Here is a 22,005-nt window from a genome sequence, read left to right on the forward strand (position 1 = left end):
TGTAACGTACAGACTGTATATAGCTGCATTCGCCGGATGTAGATGATACAGTCTGTTTTAAGAGACTAGTGAGTGAGGGGTTGTTGAGTTTGCTGAGGGTGGATTTGGAGCCGATGAGGAGGAGTTCAGTTTTATTGCTGTTTAGTTGAAGGAAGTTGTGTTGCATCCAGACTTTTATTGCAGACAGGCAGGAGTTGATATGGGAGAGGGGTGGGTTCTGATGGGATTTAGTGCTGAAGTAGATCTGGGTGTCGTCGGCGTAGCAGTGGAAGTTGAAGTGGTGGAGGATCTTACCAAGGGGGAGGATGTAGATGAGGAAGAGGAGTGGGCCGAGAACGGAGCCTTGGGGGACACCGTGTGAGACTGTGGAGGGGGCGGAGGAGCGGTTGTGGAGGGAGATGAAGTGGGAGCGGTTGGAGAGGTAGGAGTGGAGCCACCTGAGTGCGGTGCCTTCGATACCGAGAGCCTCAAGTCTGGACAGCAGATTGGCGTGGCTCACGGTATAGAGTCCAAGTGGACGTTTGAGCAAAATGTGACGAAATTTCGTCAAGGCGTTCCTGAGATATCGCGTTAACGAGCTAGAAAATGGCGTTCGTGAGGCCACAGTGACCTTGAACTTTGACCACCAAAATCTAATCAGTTCATCCTCGAGTCCAAATGGATGTTTTTTTACCAAATTTGAAAAACTCCGTCAAGACGTTCCTGAGATATTGCATATCGGACAGATGTACATACGGACGGACAAACCGGAAACATAACGATATTGCCGGCGGAGGCATAAAAAAACTTTACATGCCCTCCCACTCCTATCTCAAAATAAAATACCTTGCCGTCCCCAGTACAAAAAAAAAATCAAAATGCCATCCTCCTTTTTTTACCCCACCTAAATATCGGACAGTCCATAACTTAGTTCCGTTCAGTTTGGCAACCAATTGCTTAGATGGTCTAGACCAGGGGTGGGCAATTATTTTTCATGGGGGGCCACATGAGAAACCCAGATTGTTGCCGGGGGCCGAACAAATATTGTCATGCCGTAACCCATGGATGGGTAACTTTGATGATAGAGAGGGCCACAAAAAATGTCCTCGCTACCAGGTTTTGCTGAGGGCCGAACGGCGCCAGCGCGAAAAATGGTGCATTTGAAGCCAGGTTTAGAGGAATAACTCATTTTAAATTAACAGTTGTGATGTCATTATTCAGTCTTAACTACCAATATTTGATCCTTTTCTCACTCACTCCTATGTCACCACCTGCTCTCAGGGCTTGAAATTAACTTTTTTGACCACCTGCCAATATGGCTGCTAGATTTTAAAGTTACCAGCCAATTAGAATTTCCACTAGCTGAAATGTTTTTCTTGAAATAAATCAGAATACGAGTGGGTTAATTTAAGCACAAGTATCAGTAAGTGTCCCGTGATGATCAAAGCCTGTGTTGAGGGTCACACGAACAAAAATGCAGTCTTGAAGCTAAATAAATCCAAAACCAATGAGTTATTTGAGTTATTTAAATTTCTACTTCAATGTAGCCTTTTAGTGATAAAGATTATTGAAAGATATTCCATATTCCAGACTGAAATGCTATAACAGAGTATTGGCCAGAATATGACATGAACATTTGGACACTTATTCAGCGGGTATCTTGCATGTTGCGTTCAGGTGCAATGTGTGTGTAATTTTTTTTTTTTTTTTGCAATTCCATCGCGGGCCACACAGGTGGCGCCCGCGGGCCGTATTTTGCCCATGTGTGCCCGGTTTCCAACCTTTTCCGAACTCAGGGCCTACCGGTACTTGAAAATCTCAAAACTTTTTGCAGCCCACCTCCGACCCCATGAAAAATATGGAGGCAAATAATGCGTTCTCAGAACACTTTATTTCCAGTCACTTAAAGGACGGCTTTCCCGTGGGGAATATAAATATATATTAAATCTCACGCCCCTAAGGTTTTCGAATCCGTTGAAATTTTTGAAATTGGTTGTTCACAGCCTGAGCTATCAACCAAAATCCACTCTGTGTGTGTGGGGGGGGGGGGGGGGGGGGGGGGGGGGGGGGGCTGGTGGGGGGGAGGGGCGGGGAGCCGAAATCCTACAGTTCCCACAATGCACTGGGCTCGCGTGCTTAACACAGCATCTGAAGCATTTTCAGTGTTACAGTTCAAGGAGCTGTCCATCAGCAAGAGGTTTTTAACACATTGGGTGCCAGCCATGTTTTCATTCCTGTAGGTAAGTTGTGCCAGGGGTGTTTTTGACGATTCTGGCTCATTTTAGAACAGCCGAGGATTCTTTTCTGTTAAGAATTCATGAACAGCAATCATCTAAAAATAACTAATAGAATGTGTGCTTTCTCTGTCTAAAAGAGTTAGTTTGCAGAGTTAGTAGTTATGTAGATATTAGCCGTTGAGTACAGCATGGTTTCAGCGTCTGGAAATTTATTCAGAGATAAATGGCTTTTTGTGAAACAGTCACTTTAACCATTCATTTTTGGCATCAGTAAGACCGTCAGACATTCTAAACAATAGTTTTGAACAGTAATTTCCTCCATAACAACAGGAAACACCCCTCTCATTCAAACTCCTCCCTCCGTGTGTCTTCTCCTCCTTCCTCCTGGCTTCAGCGGGCGTGTCAGAAGCGTGTTGTGCTGCCTGCCTGTCTGTCTGCGTGCCTGCCTGCCTGCTTGCCTGAAATGGATTGGATTACTGTAAAATCGCCAAGCTTGCTCCCGCGGTGTGTGTGTGTGTGTGTGTGTGTGTGTGTGTGTGTGTGTGTGTGTGTGTGTGTGTGTGTGTGTGTGTGTGTGTGTCGCGCGTTGATCCGCGGCTCTGGGGGGAAGGGATCTCTGTCCGTTCTGTGTGTGTGTCTCGGGCTTCTGACTGTAAAATCCAAGCCATTTCCGCGGAGGCGGCTGCTTTTGGGTCCCGTGGCTGTGACTTCTCTCGGTCTCTGTCGCCACTTAGTGGTCGGTAAAATAGATTACACACATGCTCTTGCTCCAAATAGTTATCTCGAAGATGTAAGAGGGGTTGATTGATGTCCCACCGTCAAAAAAACATGTAAGACGAGTTATTTCGGCTCTGGCACTCAAGCGTTGGATTATGTAAGACGAATTATTTCGGCTATGGCACTTAAGGTGTTAAATGTATTTAATGTAAAAAATAAATAAATATACATATACATATACTGTACATATTGTTGGAAAAGCTGAACTTTGGATGAACTTTTGCTCCACCACCTGCGAGGGGGCAAAGCCGACTGGAGGAGAGGAGACTCCTATTTAATCAAAATGCTATTCACCAAAGTTTTTCTATATATCCTGTGTGCACTGAAGTCACAATGTTATAACCATATGTCACGTGAAACATGGATTGTATTATATCGTTGAAATGCATTGTGTTGACTGAGGGATGTGAACACGCGTCTATGGACTTCCAAGTGGAAAATGTAATCTCAATATGAATGGATCTTAATTGTATGCTGAAATAGTCTGTGTTACATGCACAAAGTTTGAAATGACAATTGTATTAATGCATTGTTGTGTGCTGAAGTAAGCCTGTTACATAACATGTTTTCAGATGAGAGTGGCAAGAGAGTGTCATTGAGTTCAAGACCATAGGAGGTGTCTGTCCCAGTTGATGGATGTTTTTAGATAAGGATGAGTTAGAGTATCATTGAGTTCAAGACACCTAAGGGAGGTGGCCCAGTTGATGGGCAGGGCCACCATTAGGAGAGGGATCATGTAGCATCCAATCAGAATTGAAGTCATTGAGTCAGCAAAAACATAGACACGCCCTCGACGACAATGACATAAAAGAACCGGGCCTCAGAGCCTTGGTGCTCTCCTGCACAGGCAGGGAGTCAGACAGGAGACCGTCACTTAGATGGTCTCGGCTCCACCAGGGAGAAGAGATGCAGGGAGATTGACAGGCTCCTATAGAGACCTCTATTGACTGACTACCAGACAGGCTCCTATTAGATAGAGTCCTTTAGGAAAAGATACCTATTTTTACGTCCTCCACATTGGGTTCCAGCAAGGGTATAAACTTATAGCCTATCAGCCTGATCTGCTGCACACTAACTCAAATCTACTACGGTATTCCCGTGAGGGTTTTTCCCCGAAGGGTACTAATCTTATAGCCTATCTTTTCCTAAAGGACTCTATCTAATAGGAGCCTGTCTGGTAATCTGTTAATAAAGCATCTCAACCCTACAAGCTATTTTTACGTCCTCCACATTGGGTTCCAACAAGGGTATAAACTTATAGCCTATCAGCCTGATCTGCTGCACAATATACATATATACAGTATATATATATACTGTACATACAGTGCAATTATTTGGCGGCCGACTTGCAATACCTCCGCGGACCACCAGAGGGCCACGGCCCACAGGTTGGGAATGCTGGTCTAGTCAGATTGTCAACAACACATTTAGCTATCTTGAATTCCATGCTACTAGAGAACATTATCCCCAGAATTTGGTAAAGCCCTTTGAAGAAAATAGCACTAAGAGAAGCGCTAATTTACGTTAGCGACGCTAATGCTAACATAACGCTAGGACTTATTAAAGTCCCCCTCCAGTCAGTTTTGTCATTTTTAAGATATTTCATGTGTAGCTGTGTTTTTCCCTGCTCTGCCAATTAGCTAAAGTGTTCGCCACTGTATTTTGTTGACAAATAACCTTATTTTGGCCTCAAAGTTGTCTCGCGCAAAAAATGGGTGCCGACGTCAGACGTTGTTGTCGAATGAGTGATGTGTCATAGACAAATACAATATTTAATACTACAGTAAATACCATCTGCCGTTAGCTTGGTGTTAGCCTACGTTTGCTAAGTACCGTAAATTCCGGACTATAAGGCGCCCCGGTGTATAAGCCGCACCTTCAAAGTTGACTATTTTTTTCTTATATAAGCGGACTATAAGCCGCGGGTGTTTTAATGGTATTTTTTTTTTTTTTATTGTGTTTTAATGTTTAATTACCATATGTAATGCTCCCATTTATTAACATTTCAACAAAACAACATAACACAACACCACCTGTGTTGTTATTTACAGTGCACAGTGTCATACAGTGTCATACAGTGTCATACAGTGTGGTGAAAAGAGGGCAAGAGAGGAAATTAAAACAGAAGTGGATTTAAAAAAAAAGAGATTTTTTTTTTTTTTTTTTTGGAAAAAATCCATAGATAAGCCGCACCGTTATATAAGCCGCAGGGGCCAAAAAAGGCCAAAAAACGGGAAAAAAGGTGCAGCTTATAGTCCGGAATTTACGGTAAGTGTTAACCAGGCTCAAATGCTGTGATAGTCATTTTTAACCAGTTCGAGTTATACTCTTTCCATATCATTTCTTTGATCTCAAAGACATCAACAGACTTCAGCGCATCATCCGCTGCCCTGAGAAGATAATCGGATGCAACCTGCCATCCCTCCAGGACCTGCATGCAGCCAGGACACTGAAGCGGTCTCGCAAGATCATGGCTGACCCCTCCCACCCTGGCCACAAACTCTTTAAGACACTCCCCCACGGCAAAAGACTGAGGTCTGCCAAGACCAGAACCACCCGCCACAAGACCAGCTTCTTCCCAACCGCCATTAGCCTCACCAACAAGGCCCGGAAACCCCTTCCGCCAAGGGCCTCACCAACAACCCCCCCCCCAGCACACACACACACACAAACTCACTACCTCCTCCTAAACTCAACTGAACTCCCCCCCACATAAAACTGGAACTCATATCTAATTTAATGCCTGTCTAACTGGACTGTAAATTAATGTAAATTCCCTGCACATTAATGCCTATTTAACTTAGCCTGTAAATTTCATGTACGGTACATTCAATACTCAAAACTCTTATTTAACTCCGACTGTAAATTCATGTAAATACACTGCCTATTTAACGTCTATTTAACTCAGTCTGTAAATCTCATGTAAATCCAACGTAAATTCATATTTATCATCCACAGAACACTTCACCACTCATGTACATATTGTATATATTTACTCGATTTGATTGCACTTGCAACTTTGCGATTGTCTTTAGTTATCTTCATACTTCTTATCTCTGTATATTGATGTGACCGCTACGCTGCATACAGACACTAAGACAAATTCCTCGTATGTAACTTGCATACTGTGGCAATAAAAGTGATTCTGATATCTTTTCCATACAAGTCACCAGCTTTGATATCTGTTGGCTGGTTGATATTTATAACAATATTGTGGCTTCTAGACAAACATTTGCAGATAGAGGCAGCCATACTGTTTCCGGTCTACTGCCTGGGAGGGAGACAAAGATCGTATATTGAAGGCAGGAGCGAGGCTCTTATCCTTTTTAGACAACAGTGCTCCAGCCCTGATGTTGCAGTGGAATAAGGTATAAGCCTTCAGTTCTTACCAATAGACGATCTTTGGCGCAAATGATGACTGGTGACAGTTTATTATGGCGCGCGCAGCTTTGTGTTTCCACTGTGTACACAGGACTTACACAGGCTGAAAACTAGCTGGAGGGGGGCTTTAACTAGCCAGAATGCTTTTCTGCTGCGGTTTGTCTCCTGTATCCAAAACCATCACCTGGTACGTTTTAATCCCATTTGTTTATGTGATTGACTAATTGTCATGACTTGTTAGCCAGCCAGCTAGCTGCAGGCTAACGTTACAGGCGGTCCCTGTCGAGGCTGGTTTGGCAGAGGGCCCCTTCCGCTGACAAGTGACAAGTCTTTTTTCAACGGACACTGCTTCAATGCAGTTCAAGACAGCTCAGAAAAACGAGAATGCATGACGCAGACAGCTGCTGTACTGCTGTAGTGCAACTTTATTCTTTTTCCACAAATTAATATACATTTTTCATATTTTTTTACTTTCGATATATATTTAACACATGTGCAATATATATTCTTTCGATATATATTTGAATATAAAATATTCTTTGGCAGCCCTACTCATCTGTCTGTCTAAACTCAAAATTGGAAGAAGTAAACTGCACTAAACTTCATAAAATAAATCTTAATCTCTTGTTGGTAATACTGACGTAGGACTCAGTTTCCCAGAATGCCCCGCTCCCTACCTTCTCTCTCCTTCTTCTTGAGTCTCTTGCGGCGGCGGTCGATGGAGGCAACCTCTGACTTCAAACTCATGTAGTACTTCCTGATCTCCTGCAGCTTGTCCTGCAGGAAGGAGATCCGCTCCGTGCTCGACATGCTGTCCAGAGAGTCTGTAGAGAGAGAGGTGTTTTTTATTCTTTATTTCAGATTAATCACTGCCTCAGCAGCGACTATTCTTCCTGGGGTCTGTAACACAGGTTACAGCTCTGTGCTCCAAATTCTGTCCAGAGTGTATGGGGAGAGAGAGGTGACTGTCACCCCCCCCCAATATTTGATATATTTTTTTTTCCCGAAGAGTGCACGAACAAGACAAACGAACAGGCTCAGACACAGGAAAATAAAAGGACGGAAAAAAACGTACATACAGTACATCATCAACATTACAGCGCAGTGCTACCAGCCACATAAAAGTCCTGGAGACAGAGGTGTTAACACGGGTTACAGCTCTGTACTCCACATTCTGTCCAGAGAGTTTGGAGAGGGAGAGAGGTGTTAACACAGGTTACAACTCTGTACTCCACATTCTTGGCTCATTTCCACCACATAGTACTGCATAGTATGGCTCGTCTCAACTCGGCTTTACTTGTCTCGCCCTGATACACTGTCTGCTTCCACCGCAAGTTTACTCGCCTCTGCCCACCTCCGGTCATCATAGCGACCACATATCTGCGCTCCGCCCTCAGTTTTAAAGTTACAATAGACACTTCTCATGAGGGCCATTTTGTGTCGAAAAAGCAGGGCAAACACAGGTGCAAGCAAAACACTAATGAGGGTTTCCAACTTCCATGATTGGAATTTGGAAACCCTCATTAGTGTTTTGCTTGCACCTGTGTTTATTCTGCCTTTTCGACACAAAATGGCACCCGTGAAAAGGGTCTATTAAATCCCTACATGGAACTTTTAACATACTGTAAATGGAAAATGAATGGCAGATGAAATCCCCTGGTTGTATGTTGAATGCAGGAGAGGACGTGACTTTAGCCAGCATGACTTTGGTGCTGTATTCAGTAGTCACAGCGACCATACCAGGAAGTAGGCTATAACGTATAACATTAAAATGAACTCCCTACATGGAACTTTTAAACTGGTTATGAAATACTGGTGCCTCTATATGACCTACATGAGCAAATGAGACCCTTGGCCAGGAGATTGGATATTTCTTTGTTGTTATTTACATGCATAGCGGAGGACGGGGGTTACACTACAGGGAGAAGAGAAGCCAGCAGCCTGGCCAGAAGCCAGGCAAACTAGGGCTGCCACAAACGATTATTTTGATAGTCGACTAGTCACCGATTATTTCAACGATTAGTCGACTAATCGGATCATAAATTGCAGCTTATCGCACAATTACTCAATCGCTCTGATTTAGCTATCATCAGCTTCTACATTTAGCTTCAAGTTGTTGTGAGGTCTCCAGACCATAGTTCAAGCAGAAGGCCACTCACGCGTAATCCGATCTCAACGTGGTCAAAAAAATCCTAGTATGACGTCTGCTATGACGTCAAACATGACGTCAGTTAATCCTCATATATATAGCAAGGGTCCTACGTCACCTCTCTCTCTCTGGCCGACCATAGCAGCAGCAGCCCACGGCAGTCCATCTCCCTTTAAGCCGGCCCCGAAGCGTTGTTTTGCACCAGATCCGCAGACCGAATCAGCACCCACAAGCCTTCTCTACCCGTGGATATTCCCATTCCTGGCATGTCGAGTTCAGTCATCGGTCCCCTGTCCCGGACCGGCCACGGAGCGTACTTGCCTTCCGAGGTGCCTGACGAAGACGTTGGCGAAGCGACCGGACCACAGGCTGCCAACATAGCCCCCCGCGCGCCACTGCGACGGCCCCGGTAGGAGAGCAGAAGACGAAGCGCCGCGCCGCGGACGCCCAAGAACGCGTGCGAGCGTGCCGGAGGGAGAGGCCGATCGGCGCGGACGTGCGAGAGGCCGCGGGCGAAGACCAGTAGAGGCAGCCGCCCCCAGAGCCGGGAGCCGCTGGGGAAATGGAGGCCGCGGGGCCGCCGCGAGACGCCACGTACTTCCTGGTCGCACTGACCCCCAGGCCGCCGGGCAGATTCACGGTGATTGACGGGAACCGGCTTGGAGAAGCGCTGAAGCCGGAGCGCCGTGGCATCTCGGGCACTCTGGGCAGACCGAAAGGTCCATGGGGCGAACGGTTCATTCTGGCGGCAACAGCTGAAATGTAGTGCAATTTGCTTCCCTTCCAAATCCAGCGACGTAAAATAATCCATTCACGAAAAGAATAAGCACTCCCAGGAATTCATGGACGATAAAAGTTTAACGTTACATGCAGTCAAGCAGAAAGTCGCACTCGGCAGTAAAACTCGCATCCATGTTCCATCCTGTTCTTTCTGTCACGAAGACTATAATCCACCAGATCACATGACGTTTTTCATCAAGTCTTTAATCCACCGTCACACTTCAGGACATCCCCTTAATCCAAAACAGAGTGTGAAAAGTAGCTGTCTCCCTCCTTGTTGTGGTGTTTGCGAAACGGAGGTTCACGGTAACCAGAGACCTTTTATCGTAAAGATGCGACAGCACACAGCCAATCCGCCATTTTGGAGACTAAGCTTCTGCCCCAGCAAGGAGCCGTATTTCAGGCCAAAATGGCCGCAGCGCCGTTTTCAAAAAGGCACTATATACTCTTGCCTTCTCATTCTCAATCAACCCCATGTGACTGATGGTGACTGATAAATTAAATTAGGAAGCTCCTGTGATGATGACAATGATAATTTCTTAACTTTAGCCGATCTGAGGGGGTTTATCTGAACAACAATCTTAAAAAAAAAAACTCCACTATCACCCCCCTTCCTGGAGCCCGACGACACCTTCATAATACCAGACTCGCTCTGTTAGTCGTCTTGGACATGGACGAGGGGACGTTAGGTTTCATAGTGACACTGCGAAATACGAATCCGGTACATAAACGGACTCGATCCGGATCCCCTCCCTCTGATGGACCTGTGCAGGCGCTCCGTGCGGGCGGCTCTAGGAAGGGACCGCCCGAGCGGAATCCACGGACTGCCCCTGCCCGCCTCTCTCAAGAGCTACCTGCTCTACCAAGGACGGGGTTGACGACCACAGCACACCGAGCATACCCCGGAGGACCAGTCACCCGTGGACGCGAAAGGACCCATGAGGAAAGTATCAGTACTTCAGCATTTAAACGGGCAATCTACCAGTCCAGTAAAATCAATTCAATTTATTAAAAAAAAAAAAAAAAAAAAAAAAAAAAAAAAAAAACTTTATTAGTCCCGCAAAGGCCAATTTAAGGCATGAATACTGCAAACAAGCTGTACTCTGTACACATCCAAAAACAATACAAAAAACAAGACAATAAATACAATACATGACACTGATAAAGCAAGATCCCTGATTACAGTGTATCCAACACCACAAAGGAATATAGGTGTCACATCAATACAAATTAATTTCAGTCAATACAATCCAAGTGCATATTAGACTTGTTCAAGGGTTCAAATCAAAAGGTCAAGGTACAGACCTAGTCTAGATAAACTGACCACTTCTCGTACTGTGGCTGTTCACCAGTCGAATGGCCTCTGGAACCAAACCAAACTTCCTTCTGCTTGTTTCGCAGGCAGGCTGTCTAAAGCGCTTTCCTGATGGCATTAAGTCAAAACAGACATGAAGGACATGCGTGGAGTCATTGATTACCTCGTGCGCTTGGCCTGCGATCTGACTATTCCACCCAGCGGGCATCTCAGCCTGCCTATCTCCGACGCCTAAGCGGAAATCGCTTCTGGCAAATGGCCAGCGGGAGTCACAATAATAATAATAATTATAATAATAATAATTACAACAATAATAATAATAACCACGCAAGGGGCCATTCTAACACCCCTGGCCCACGGAGCTTGTCTGAGCATCAGCTAGAATGAGTGTTACTGCATAACTTCGGACCGAAGCCAGACGGCCCAGGGAATGCTGACGTCTTTCCGTGTTAAGCTACCCGGTCTTAATACACCACCTCCTGTTCTTAACGAATTTCAAAGTAAAATGCCTCTGGCATTTCTTCAGAAGCAGAATCAGAATGACTTAATGATCCCCGAGGGGAAATCGGGACAGGTTACAGTAGCTCGCTCACAGTACACACATAGCTTAAAATAAAATAAACAGTAGTAAATGCAATGCAAATGCAAAATACAAAACACGTCAGGTAAGTATACATTCCGTGTCAATTATCATTATTGCACCCGGGACTATATTAAGTCGGCTTGCCCTATACGCCACACGTGGCTCAGCCAGGCACAGTTAACCTATCGGCTGGCTCAGTCTCAGGGAGACTGAGCGTCTCCGAGGTGCTCTTTAAGGAAGGCATTAAATAGACTAATGGCCACAGGCAGGAATGATTTCCTGTGCCTCTCCGTACTGCATCTAGGTGGAATCAGTCTCTCACTGAACGTACTCCTGCGTTCGACTAGCACGCCGTGGAGTGGGCGCGAGTCATTGTTCACGATGGAGCGTAGCCTGGACAACGTTCTCTTCTCTGACACCGCAGCCAGAGAGCCCCGCTGCCCCAGCACACAATAGCATACAGGAAGGCACTAGCCCCCTTCTGCCCTTTCTCGTTCATGGCTCACTACGTCAAGCTCAGGCCTCGGACCGGCCCCTCGGCTCCCCTGCTCCTCATCGCACCCTGTCACCACACGACAAGATCCCGGTTCACCCTGCACCTCAAGCAGACGCTCCAGCAATGCAACCCCCGACGAAGGACTACTCCAGCCACTCCTTCAGGATCGGAGCGACCACCTCGGCCGCCGAGCAAGGAGTGCCCTCCGCCTCCCTCCAGCAAACGGGCCGCTGGCCCTCATCGGCACATCGTCATCGCCCGGAACAATTCCCCCTTCTGCCCCTTCTCGTCCATGGCTCACTACGTCAGGCTCAGGCCTCGGACCGGCCCCTCGGCCCCCCTGTTCCTCATCGCACCTTGTCACCACATGACAAGATCCTGGTTCACCCTGCACCTCAGGCAAACGCTCCAGCAACGCAACCTCCCGACAAAGAAATACTCCAGCCACTCCTTCAGGATCAGAGCGGCCACCTCGGCCGCCGAGCAAGGAGTGTCCTCCGCCTCCCTCCAGCAAATGGGCCGCTGGTCGTCATCGGCATTCTCCAGCTACATCCGCCCGGAGCAGGCGGCCATACTGGCGGCCCAAAGAACCCTCCTCCCTTAAATCGGTGAGCATGGCAACAAACAATGTCCCGGACTTCCGTGCCGATGAAGAAAATGTCTCGTTGGTGGTGGCTCCCCGAAAGCACGGCGCCAGCAAGGCGCAGTAAACTCCCCGGCTCATTTTTGGGGGGGAAAGAGAAAGAGAGAGCAAAAAAGTCAGGGTAGTCGCGCCAAGGCAGCCAAGTAGGCCAAGCCGGGAAGCGCCAAGCTAAACTCTAATGTACCAAGATCGAAGGCCCGACCGAGTTAGGAGCGCCGGCCGCAAATAGCAGTTAGCCGCTAAAAGGTCGAAGGCCGGAAAAGTACAATCGCGAAGCGCCAAGGCGGCCAGGTAGGCTAAGCTGGGAAGCGCTATCGCGAGGTGCCCGACCGAGTTGGGAGCGCCAGCCGCAAATAGCTGTAAGTCGCTAAAAAGGTCGAAGGCAGGAAAAGTACAATCGTGAAGCGCCAAGGCGGCCAGGTAGGCTAAGCTGGGAAGCGCTATCACGTGCCCGACCGAGTTGGGAGCGCCAGCCGCAAATAGCTGTAAGTCGCTAAAAAGGTCGAAGGCAGGAAAAGTACAATCGTGAAGCGCCAAGGCGGCCAGGTAGGCTAAGCTGGGAAGCGCTATCACGAGGTGCCCGACCGAGTTGGGAGCGCCAGCCGCAAATAGCTGTAAGTCGCTAAAAAGGTCGAAGGCAGGAAAAGCAAGATCGAAGGCCCGACCGAGTTGGGAGCGCCAGCCGCAAATAGCTGTAAGCCGCTAAAAAGGTCGAAGGCCGGAATAGTGCAATCAACTACTGGCGCCTGCAGATCTCAATTAACCTCCGGTAATCAGATCTTCCTTTTGGGGGATCTCCTAGCCCATGCAGGCGCCCTCCTCTGCCTCAAGAGCAGCGCCACTGGCCAATGGAGTCAAGCGCCAAAGCATTTGCCATGCACGCCGATTGCTAAATAAAGTTTGTCTAATCCTACCAACTGGCCTCTCCTGATTGAAGTGAGGTCTCCAGACCATAGTTCAAGCAGAAGGCCACTCACGCGTAATCCGATCTCAACGTGGTCAAAAAAATCCTAGTATGACGTCTGCTATGACGTCAGTTAATCCTCATATATATAGCAAGGGTCCTACGTCACCTCTCTCTCTCTGGCCGACCATAGCAGCAGCAGCCCACGGCAGTCCATCTCCCTTGAAGCCGGCCCCGAAGCGTTGTTTTGCCCCACCCACCTCCCCAGTCCACCACCAACGAGTCTTGACTCCTGATCCCCCACGGGGGGGGGGATCTCCTAGCCCATGCAGGCGCCCTCCTCTGCCTCAAGAGCAGCGCCACTGGCCAATGGAGTCAACGCCCTCCTCTGCTCGTTGGTGGTGGACTGGGGAGGTGGGTGGGGCAAAACAACGCTTCGGGGCCGGCTTCAAGGGAGATGGACTGCCGTGGGCTGCTGCTGCTATGGTCGGCCAGAGAGAGAGAGGTGACGTAGGACCCTTGCTATATATATGAGGATTAACTGACGTCATGTTTGACGTCATAGCAGACGTCATACTAGGATTTTTTGACCACGTTGAGATCGGATTACGCGTGAGTGGCCTTCTGCTTGAACTATGGTCTGGAGACCTCACTTCAATCAGGAGAGGCCAGTTGGTAGGATTAGACAAACTTTATTTAGCAATCGGCGTGCATGGCAAATGCTTTGGCGCTTGACTCCATTGGCCAGTGGCGCTGCTCTTGAGGCAGAGGAGGGCGCCTGCATGGGCTAGGAGATCCCCCCAATTAAGATGATAATTCACTCAAATAATCTTTTCATGAACTTTAAAGTTTAGAGCATGTAGCAGCATATTTATTTCTGGCATCAATGTACTTGCATGTAATATAGTGCAAATTGCAAAACTGCAAGAGGAATCTGATGAAGGTCTTACGACCGAAACGTTATTCTTTTTCTTTGACGTATTAAACTTTTAATTGCATGTGGAGACATTGTGCCGGAGTTTATTCTTGTACATTATTGTGGGTGAAATGCTCCCACACTTTGGACATATGAGGACGGCTAGACATTCTTTCTGTGGAGAAGCACTGGGAGCTGCAAGCTGCTTGTTTTTCCGGTCACGGTGATGTCACGTTTACCCCGGATGATCAGTACTGCGCATGTGCATCAAAGACAGGACGGAGACGCCTGGAGGCCAGGCCAGCCAGTGAGGCCATCACAGGCAGCAGCTTCGGGGAAACAAAACAAACGTTTTTTTCAGCTAAAAAAACAAACATGCGATGACGTCGATTACCAAATACGTAGGTGACGATTTTGGTCATCGAAGTCATCGCGACTAGTCGACTAATCGTGGCAGCCCCAAGGCAAACCCGCAGCTCCGGCCTAGCAGAGCCATAGCTGTGACACACAACTACAAAGGGTCCCAGACCTGCTGACTTTTCTCTCTCAAAACAATTGAAAACAACTGTCATGTTAATAAGGCTGAGCAATTTTGGGTCAATTTGCAATTTGCATTGCAAATTGTGCATCCCTAATTTTAATTTGGTCATATTCGTCTACTAACTAGACCAGTGGTTCTCAACCTTTTGGCTCGTGAGCCCTTAAAAACTCTTGATGCCTACTGTGGTGACCCCTGTTACGCTCATGTAACGGAAAGAGTGGAGAAATAAGGATATAGGCCTAACAGATGTTTTATCTTGTTTCAGCTTGTTTCAATGAAAGCTAGTATTTTTGCTTACTTTTAGAAATAAAATAATAAAATAAATAAGTTTGCATACAAGTTAATTGAATATTGATCTGTCATGCAACAGAAGAACTACGGCAAGGTATTTCCCAACATTTGATTAAAAATTGCCCCGGAATTTATCAAAAATGCCCCCGAAACATAATTCACAGGGGCAAAAAAAGCCCTGGTTAAAAAAGTTAATTTCCTACCCTGCACTATAGCCTACACTTCACTGACTGTAACGCAGCCTTTAAAACCAGGAAAATACAACATTTATGCTGTATCACCATATTACCACATCCAACATCTAAGAGCATCTAGTTTCACATCACAATATTGATATAAAATCAATATATTGCCCACACCTGAGTGCCAGAATCAACATCCCAATGCAATTTGCAGAAAAACGTCATTATTAGATTTAATTGATTATCAATCACTTTCAACTTCTTTCTGATGTAAATGCATCTTGTGAAGTTAAATGAGCCTGAGGTCAGTTGTTTATGAATTTTAATCACTTTCAATCTTTTGCAGGAATTCAGGTTGCTTAAATACCTTGTGGTTGACTCTAAATCAAGGTCCAACCTGTTCCTGTCCTGCTTTTGAGCACTGACCAACTGTAGCCTATTATAACAATGAATGCTTGATATGCTGATACCACTTATTAATGATGCACAGCCACCATGTCGTGTTTCCCACAGGATTTTGAGAATTTGTGGTGGGGGGCCACAGACCCCCTAGGGGGGTGCGGGGGCATGCCCCCCCGTGAGATTTTTTTAAACATTTTAAAGTAAAATGCATGAATTTGGTGTACTTTGAGAAAGCTTAAGAGCAAAATTAAAAGGCTAGATCTATGAAGAACATGTCATCATTACTGTGCTGTGGGTTTACAATGACAAACTAAATTTCTCCCTATAGGTCAGGGATACTCAACTTGCTTTGCCACTTTCGTGAAATAATAGAAGGCGAGGGGCCAGTTAATAAACAAACATACATTTTTCTGTAGCGGATTGTAGGTTTTTGGGGTGTCAGCCGGAGTTTAGGCTGACAGTGTTGTGCACACCGGATAGTTAGTTAGGTTAAGTACATACATAAGTGCCTGGGTAGCGAGCAGATGGCGGTATTTGACAATTTAGCAGCTAAATCATAGATTATTGAAAGATATTCCATATTCCAGACTGAAATGCTATAACAGAAGTATTGGCCAGAATGACATGAACATTTATTGGACACTTATTCAGCGGATATCTTGCATATTGCGTTCAGGTGCACTGTAAAAAAAAATTTTTTTTGGTCAACATCTTATTGTGGCGGTCAAAATATTATTGTGGCGGCCCGCCACAAATTCCTTTATGTATGGGAAACACTGATGTCATTTTACAACAATAATTAGATAAAGGTCAGTGTTATTAAAACTTGTATACCGTGATCTGATGTCCCCTATAATTAAATGTATGTGATTTCTTTGATATTTTTGCAACCAGATCGCAATCAGCATCTCAATAACGTTACTTGGCCGAGGGTCTGTGCTCGTACTGAGCGCATTTCCTGGTCAAACGCCGACAGTAAAAACATTTGCTCGTCACAAAATAACACTCGTTTGACGATGTTTAACATTAATGCGGAAGACTGTGGGCTCGTAATGGTAACGTTAACACATGTTAACACGTTGTCAATTTACATTAACATGAATTGAAACTCACTCGCATCAAATTCTTTGTAACGTTTACAGATAACGGTGTTCTGCTTTCGGCGTCCCTTTTATTGACAATTTCCTCCATGTCTTCTCCCTCCTCCACACTCATCTTATCTCCTCCCTCTATGTTGTTGTTTCAATTCACATGGTGGTGTGGTGCCGGGTGAGACCAAACGTGCTGATCGTGTCACTAGCACACTGCCCATTGTCAAGAGATATGATTTGATTTGGCTTTTGTATATAAGAATTTGTTCTTACTTGCTCGCCTGGGTAAATAAAGGTTGAATAAAAAATAAAAAAAATAAAACTGGGGCGGGTGCACGCTCAGGGTTTGTCTGTTAAATGATTGGCTGTTTCCATGTCACTCGTAGTAACAAGGGACATGATAGCTTGTATGAGCCACGGAGCAGTGAAGTGCTATAAACAAAAAACACTACCCCGCTGTCGCACGCACATTATTTTAAACTCAGCGTAAATGAATGCCATGAAAATATTTATTAAACAAATTTCCATCACTTTTCCAAAACTTTGGGGGATACTAGGCTCTATCTTGGTACAGGCACTATCCGCTTTGTGCACCTGCCTTACACTATCGTCTCTGCACAACGATAGCAGTCTGCCATGCACAAGTGTCAAGTGTTATGGTGAGTTTTGCACCCACGCCGCCAAACGCATCCCCACCTCACGGCAGCATATTGTAATGATTTATACAGAAACGAAACTGTTTAAAAATCATATAATTGTTTGGGTAGACGTGACCTCCCTGTTTTTAAGTTAAAACAGCCTTTTGGTTAAAACAGCCTTATGGTGGTGATGCAATTAAAAACGGGGAAGCATAACTCGTCACAACAACGGGCGCAAATGCAGATTAGAGGCGTGCCAAATCATTAATGCGCGGCGCAAACGGGATTTGGGCGGTGTTAAAGGATGGGTTTTCCGTGGGGAATATGAATATATATTAAATCTCACGCCCCTAAGGTTTTCGAATCCGTTGAAATTTTTGAAATTGGAGGTTTACTCACAGAGATATCAACCGAAATCCACTCTGTGTGTGGGGGGGGGTGGTGGGGGGGAGGTGCGGGTGCGGGGACTCGAAATACTACATTTCCCACAATGCACTGGGCTCGCGTGGCCTTCGTTTTTATGCCCACCCCTCAGGCATTTGGCTGATATCAAACTCCAGTAGGTGGCGGTAATGCACATATATGTTTGCCAACCGCCATAAAACTCAAAGAAGAAGAAGAAGGCTTCGACAATGAAATATACAAAGAACAAGAAATAAATCGAAAATAAAATTGCCTCCAAATTGCACCAAATGTAAACGGTAGTATATATGTCGGGAGATGTCTTCATAAATTTTTTTTCATGCATTTTAAGGCATTTTCGTAGGAGTTACGCGCATCTGATGTTGTAACTATTTTCTGTAAAAATGTGTAAAAACGGGTACATTGCTCAGCGTTGATTTCGTTACTTCAACCCACCTACTACTAGATGTAAAATTTGACGAGCTTTCCAATGCCGCCAGTCCCGTGTCGATTAGTGCTTCCGTTCCCGAGATAATGGTCTCTTTGCAAGGAACTATGGGAAGCTAATATTAGCTACAGCAGGCTAGGCGGTTGGAAAGATGGCTGCGTTTTTGTTTTGGTCAAGGCCTCTGAAGGGGCGTGGAGGACCTCTAGAGGCGGGACCATGGCCAACAACAGTTGTAGTTCATAGGTGCACGACTTCCGCAAGGCGGACTTAGGCCAGATGACGCGAAACGCGTCGGCTGGCCCAAAAAATATGTGAGAGATGCTTGATATCTCTGGCAGTGAATATCCAATTTCAAAAATTTCAACGGATTCGAAAACCTTAGGGGCGTGAGATTTAATATATATTCATATTCCCCACGGAAAACCCATCCTTTAACCACCAGAATTATTCACAGGTGTGGCCTGGCAATGCCTGGCCGTTACAATCAAACCAGATTCCCGTCTTGCACTCACTGTACAGTTTGCGTGAGGTATGCTGTAATTCTCCCCATGCGTAATTTGGATAGGTGTAGGCCTATTGACTGTATATATTATCCCTATCTCATAACGACACCATCACATCATATACCTGTTAAAAACATCTGAGTTTTGATGCAATTCGGGTTATTATTATACAAAAGATTGGAGGATTTACAGTGGACTCAATTAAAACTCTGTGAAACACTGAGCTGCCGCCGAGGACAGAGAGAGATGGCGAGAGCTTGTGACAGATCGGCTGATGCCAATGACCCTCTGGGTTATAGCAGGTGAAGGTGAATAGCCTATTGCAAGTAGGCTAGAATGTACAAGTTTTCTCAATTAAAGAGATACTCAACAGTTGAGCCAGACTGATTTTAAGCCAAACAGATTTTGTCAGTTTTTCAAAAAAGGGCGGGGAGCTTTCAGGCTTTTGAATCCGCCCACTCCACATTTGGATAGGATGAACTTTTGTGGGGCGGGCAAATTTCAGAGCCAATGGCAGACCTCTGTGCAGTTGCTGCTCGCGCATGTGTAGTTTCAGTTAAAGCCAGCTGGCGCTGTGAATGGATCTGCTGCTGATGTTCCTGTCCAAACCTCGCGTCACCAGGCTCTCTCAGTCCAAACACCAGCGTACCGTTTTACTTTGTCAAACCAAACGGTTCAGCTAACGCTATAATCGGGAGAGACCATAGAACATTAAAAAAAAAACATAAAAAAAACATTTTTTTTAAACACTTTTTTTTACGTTTTGGTCCCAGTGAGATGTTATGCGATCTCCCCTGTTTCTAAATATATCTGTACCGTTTGGTTTGAACCAGTAAAAGCTTTTATAAGCATTTTACGAAATGTGTATGGGAAAGTAAATGGCAGATGAAAATCTCTGGTTCAGTGCTGAAGCAGGAAGTAGGCGGTCACTTTGCCTCTCAATAGACAGCCCCAGGGATGACGTATTTTTGTAGTCAGAACGCGGAAGTCCCGGACTTCCTGGTTCTTCACAGTTTCTGTCTATGGGATTTTTGAATGGGTTTTTGCCGCGATGCTTCAAATAAGGTCTCTGAGCAACGCAAGCTTAATCAAACGCGAACCAGAGTTCAGTCGGATAATCTTCACACGAGGACCACTTTCATGAGTTTTGTAGCGTAAATGCGAGCCCTAGAAGTAAAAAGCTCGAGCTAAGCTAATCCAGAACTACACACTGTCGCATAGGCTTCCACATCACGTCAGCACTCAACCTGGACTGTTGTTGATGTGTGCGCTGCTGTGCACTGTTACCCCGGGCTGAACCAGGTGAGGGAAAGAGAATTTCCGTATTCGTCCTTTGAAGTCGACTCAACAGTGTAGTCTCATTTAGCCGTTTGCTAGCTAGCTGCCCTTTTAACGGCACGTAAAAGCTTCAAAACTCATAAAAGTCGTCCTCATGTGTGAAGATGATATTACTAAACACTGGTTCGCGTTTGATTAATCTTGCATTGCCCAGAGACCTTATTAGAAGCATCGCGCCAAAAACCCATTCAAAAGTCCCATAGGCGAAAACAGTGAAGAACCAGGAGTGTTAGCATCGATGATTTCCGGACTCGTTCCTGGGGCTCTCTATTGTTTAGATATTACCCAGAAGGCTTTGAGGCGGCTAACTTTTGACAAGAAAACCATCAAATCAGGCTAAAAAGTTAGATAAAAATAATACTTATTTGTAACACAAAATGCAATTCAGGAATATTTGAATATTGGACAAAATAAAATGAAATGAAATTGAAACCCTAAGAGAAACACACATCCACCGGTGGGGTGTATACATGTATATACCCCTCGCAAATACAACGTGAATAGGAAAATGGGTAGTTTGTAACATGTAACGTAACATGGTGCACACTGTGATATCCGCTACAACAACACTTGCTTACTTGACGCCACTTTTTCAATAAAAACACATTTATGCAATGACTTTACATAATGTATATTTATGTCACATAATTTAGCCTGTGCTGTGATGTGCAGGAGCAGCACGTAAAAGTTATAAAACTAAGCCTGAATGAGCCTTGTTCATTGTTGTGAAAGTGTAGTGAGTGTGCTGCGGGGGTGTTCGACTTGTTGATGTCTCGCCTGACTGTGCTCGCCTGCTTTCCAGGCGAGGCCAAACGAGCCTATTGTCACCGATAGTTACAGGTGAGCTTACAACCTTTATCTGAAGGTAGTAGAAGTATATGCATCGGGACCACTGGGGGAGCGCGCCAACACCACCGTCTGTACCCCCCCCCCCCCAACGCAGGAAACCTGGAAAAGACACGGCAGACGGGCTGTGTATTTCAGATATCGTTTTGTTTAATCCTGGCTTCATCTGACGTGAATAGATCAATAAAATGTTTTCCAGTTATTCCTAGGCTGCAAAGTTGTTTTAACATGCAAATCGGAGTGGTTTCTGACTAGAATAAAGTAACGTTAACGTTACGTTATCAGACTGTTCTCGCCCCCATCCCAAAGCCTTCGCCTCGGCTATCGAGCGGCGAGCCCTTGACTGTGCTCGCCTGCTCTCGTCTGCTTTCCAGGCGAGGCGGCAGTCAACTCAAACGAGCCTATTGTCACCGATAGTTACAGGTGAGCTTACAACCTTTATCTGAAGGTATAGAAGTATATGGATGCATCGGGACCACTGGGGGAGCAAGCCAACACCACCGTCTGTCTCACCCCCATCCCAAAGCCTTCGCCTCGGCTATGAGAGCACTGCTGCTCGGCTGGGCGCGCCACCACGGCCCGGAGCTTGCGGCTCATGCATGTGCATACCAGAGGGGAGGCGGCCATCAGCCATCAGTGCCTGACTGGCCAGGAGAGAGTGCTTCCAAGTCGGACTGATAATATAAACAACATCATTTGAGCTTATCCAGGTAAGATATTAATAAAGTAATGACACATTCAGCGGGAAACTAACTATAATTAAGGCATGTGGCAACTTTGACGATGTTTGGTTCAGTATTTTAAGAGCAAACAGGTTTTTTTTACTTCCTGAAAAGTTGCTGTTTTGGAGATTCGAGGTCCTGCCTGTTCTTGATGAATCCAGGTCAAAGTCCTGACATTTACTGTAAAACTGAGTAATTCCTCATCTCTTCTCACATACCTATGCAAACAGACGAACATTTATTTATTTATTTATTTTTTACAAACAAACAAACACAACCTAGGCTATCTGACGTAAACTAAACCTAGACTACTAAATACTACAATTTACACTATGCAGTCTAATCAAAACGCTCCACAAATCTCTCTCTCTCCCTATTCAACAATTCTCCACACTCCATAGTCCCAGCATGGTGTGCAGCCACTTTTATCAACTTTGGCTG

The 22,005-nt window shown here is 45.6% G+C and overlaps 1 protein-coding gene across 1 annotated transcript in view; it reads right to left on the bottom strand.

Annotated features, from left to right (window-relative positions):
• The window catches only part of arid4a (AT-rich interactive domain 4A), a 101,786-nt gene that overhangs the window by 3,954 nt on the left and 75,827 nt on the right, over positions 1 to 22,005 (bottom strand). The window contains exon 24 of the mRNA XM_083633762.1: positions 7,052 to 7,198. Within this exon, the coding sequence (XP_083489888.1) occupies positions 7,052 to 7,198 (147 nt within the window). The remainder of the gene's footprint in view (positions 1 to 7,051; positions 7,199 to 22,005) is intronic.

The sequence above is a fragment of the Poromitra crassiceps genome (assembly GCF_964638095.1).
Source record: "Poromitra crassiceps genome assembly, chromosome: 3".
In the NCBI taxonomy this organism is placed as follows: Eukaryota; Metazoa; Chordata; class Actinopteri; order Beryciformes; family Melamphaidae; genus Poromitra; species Poromitra crassiceps.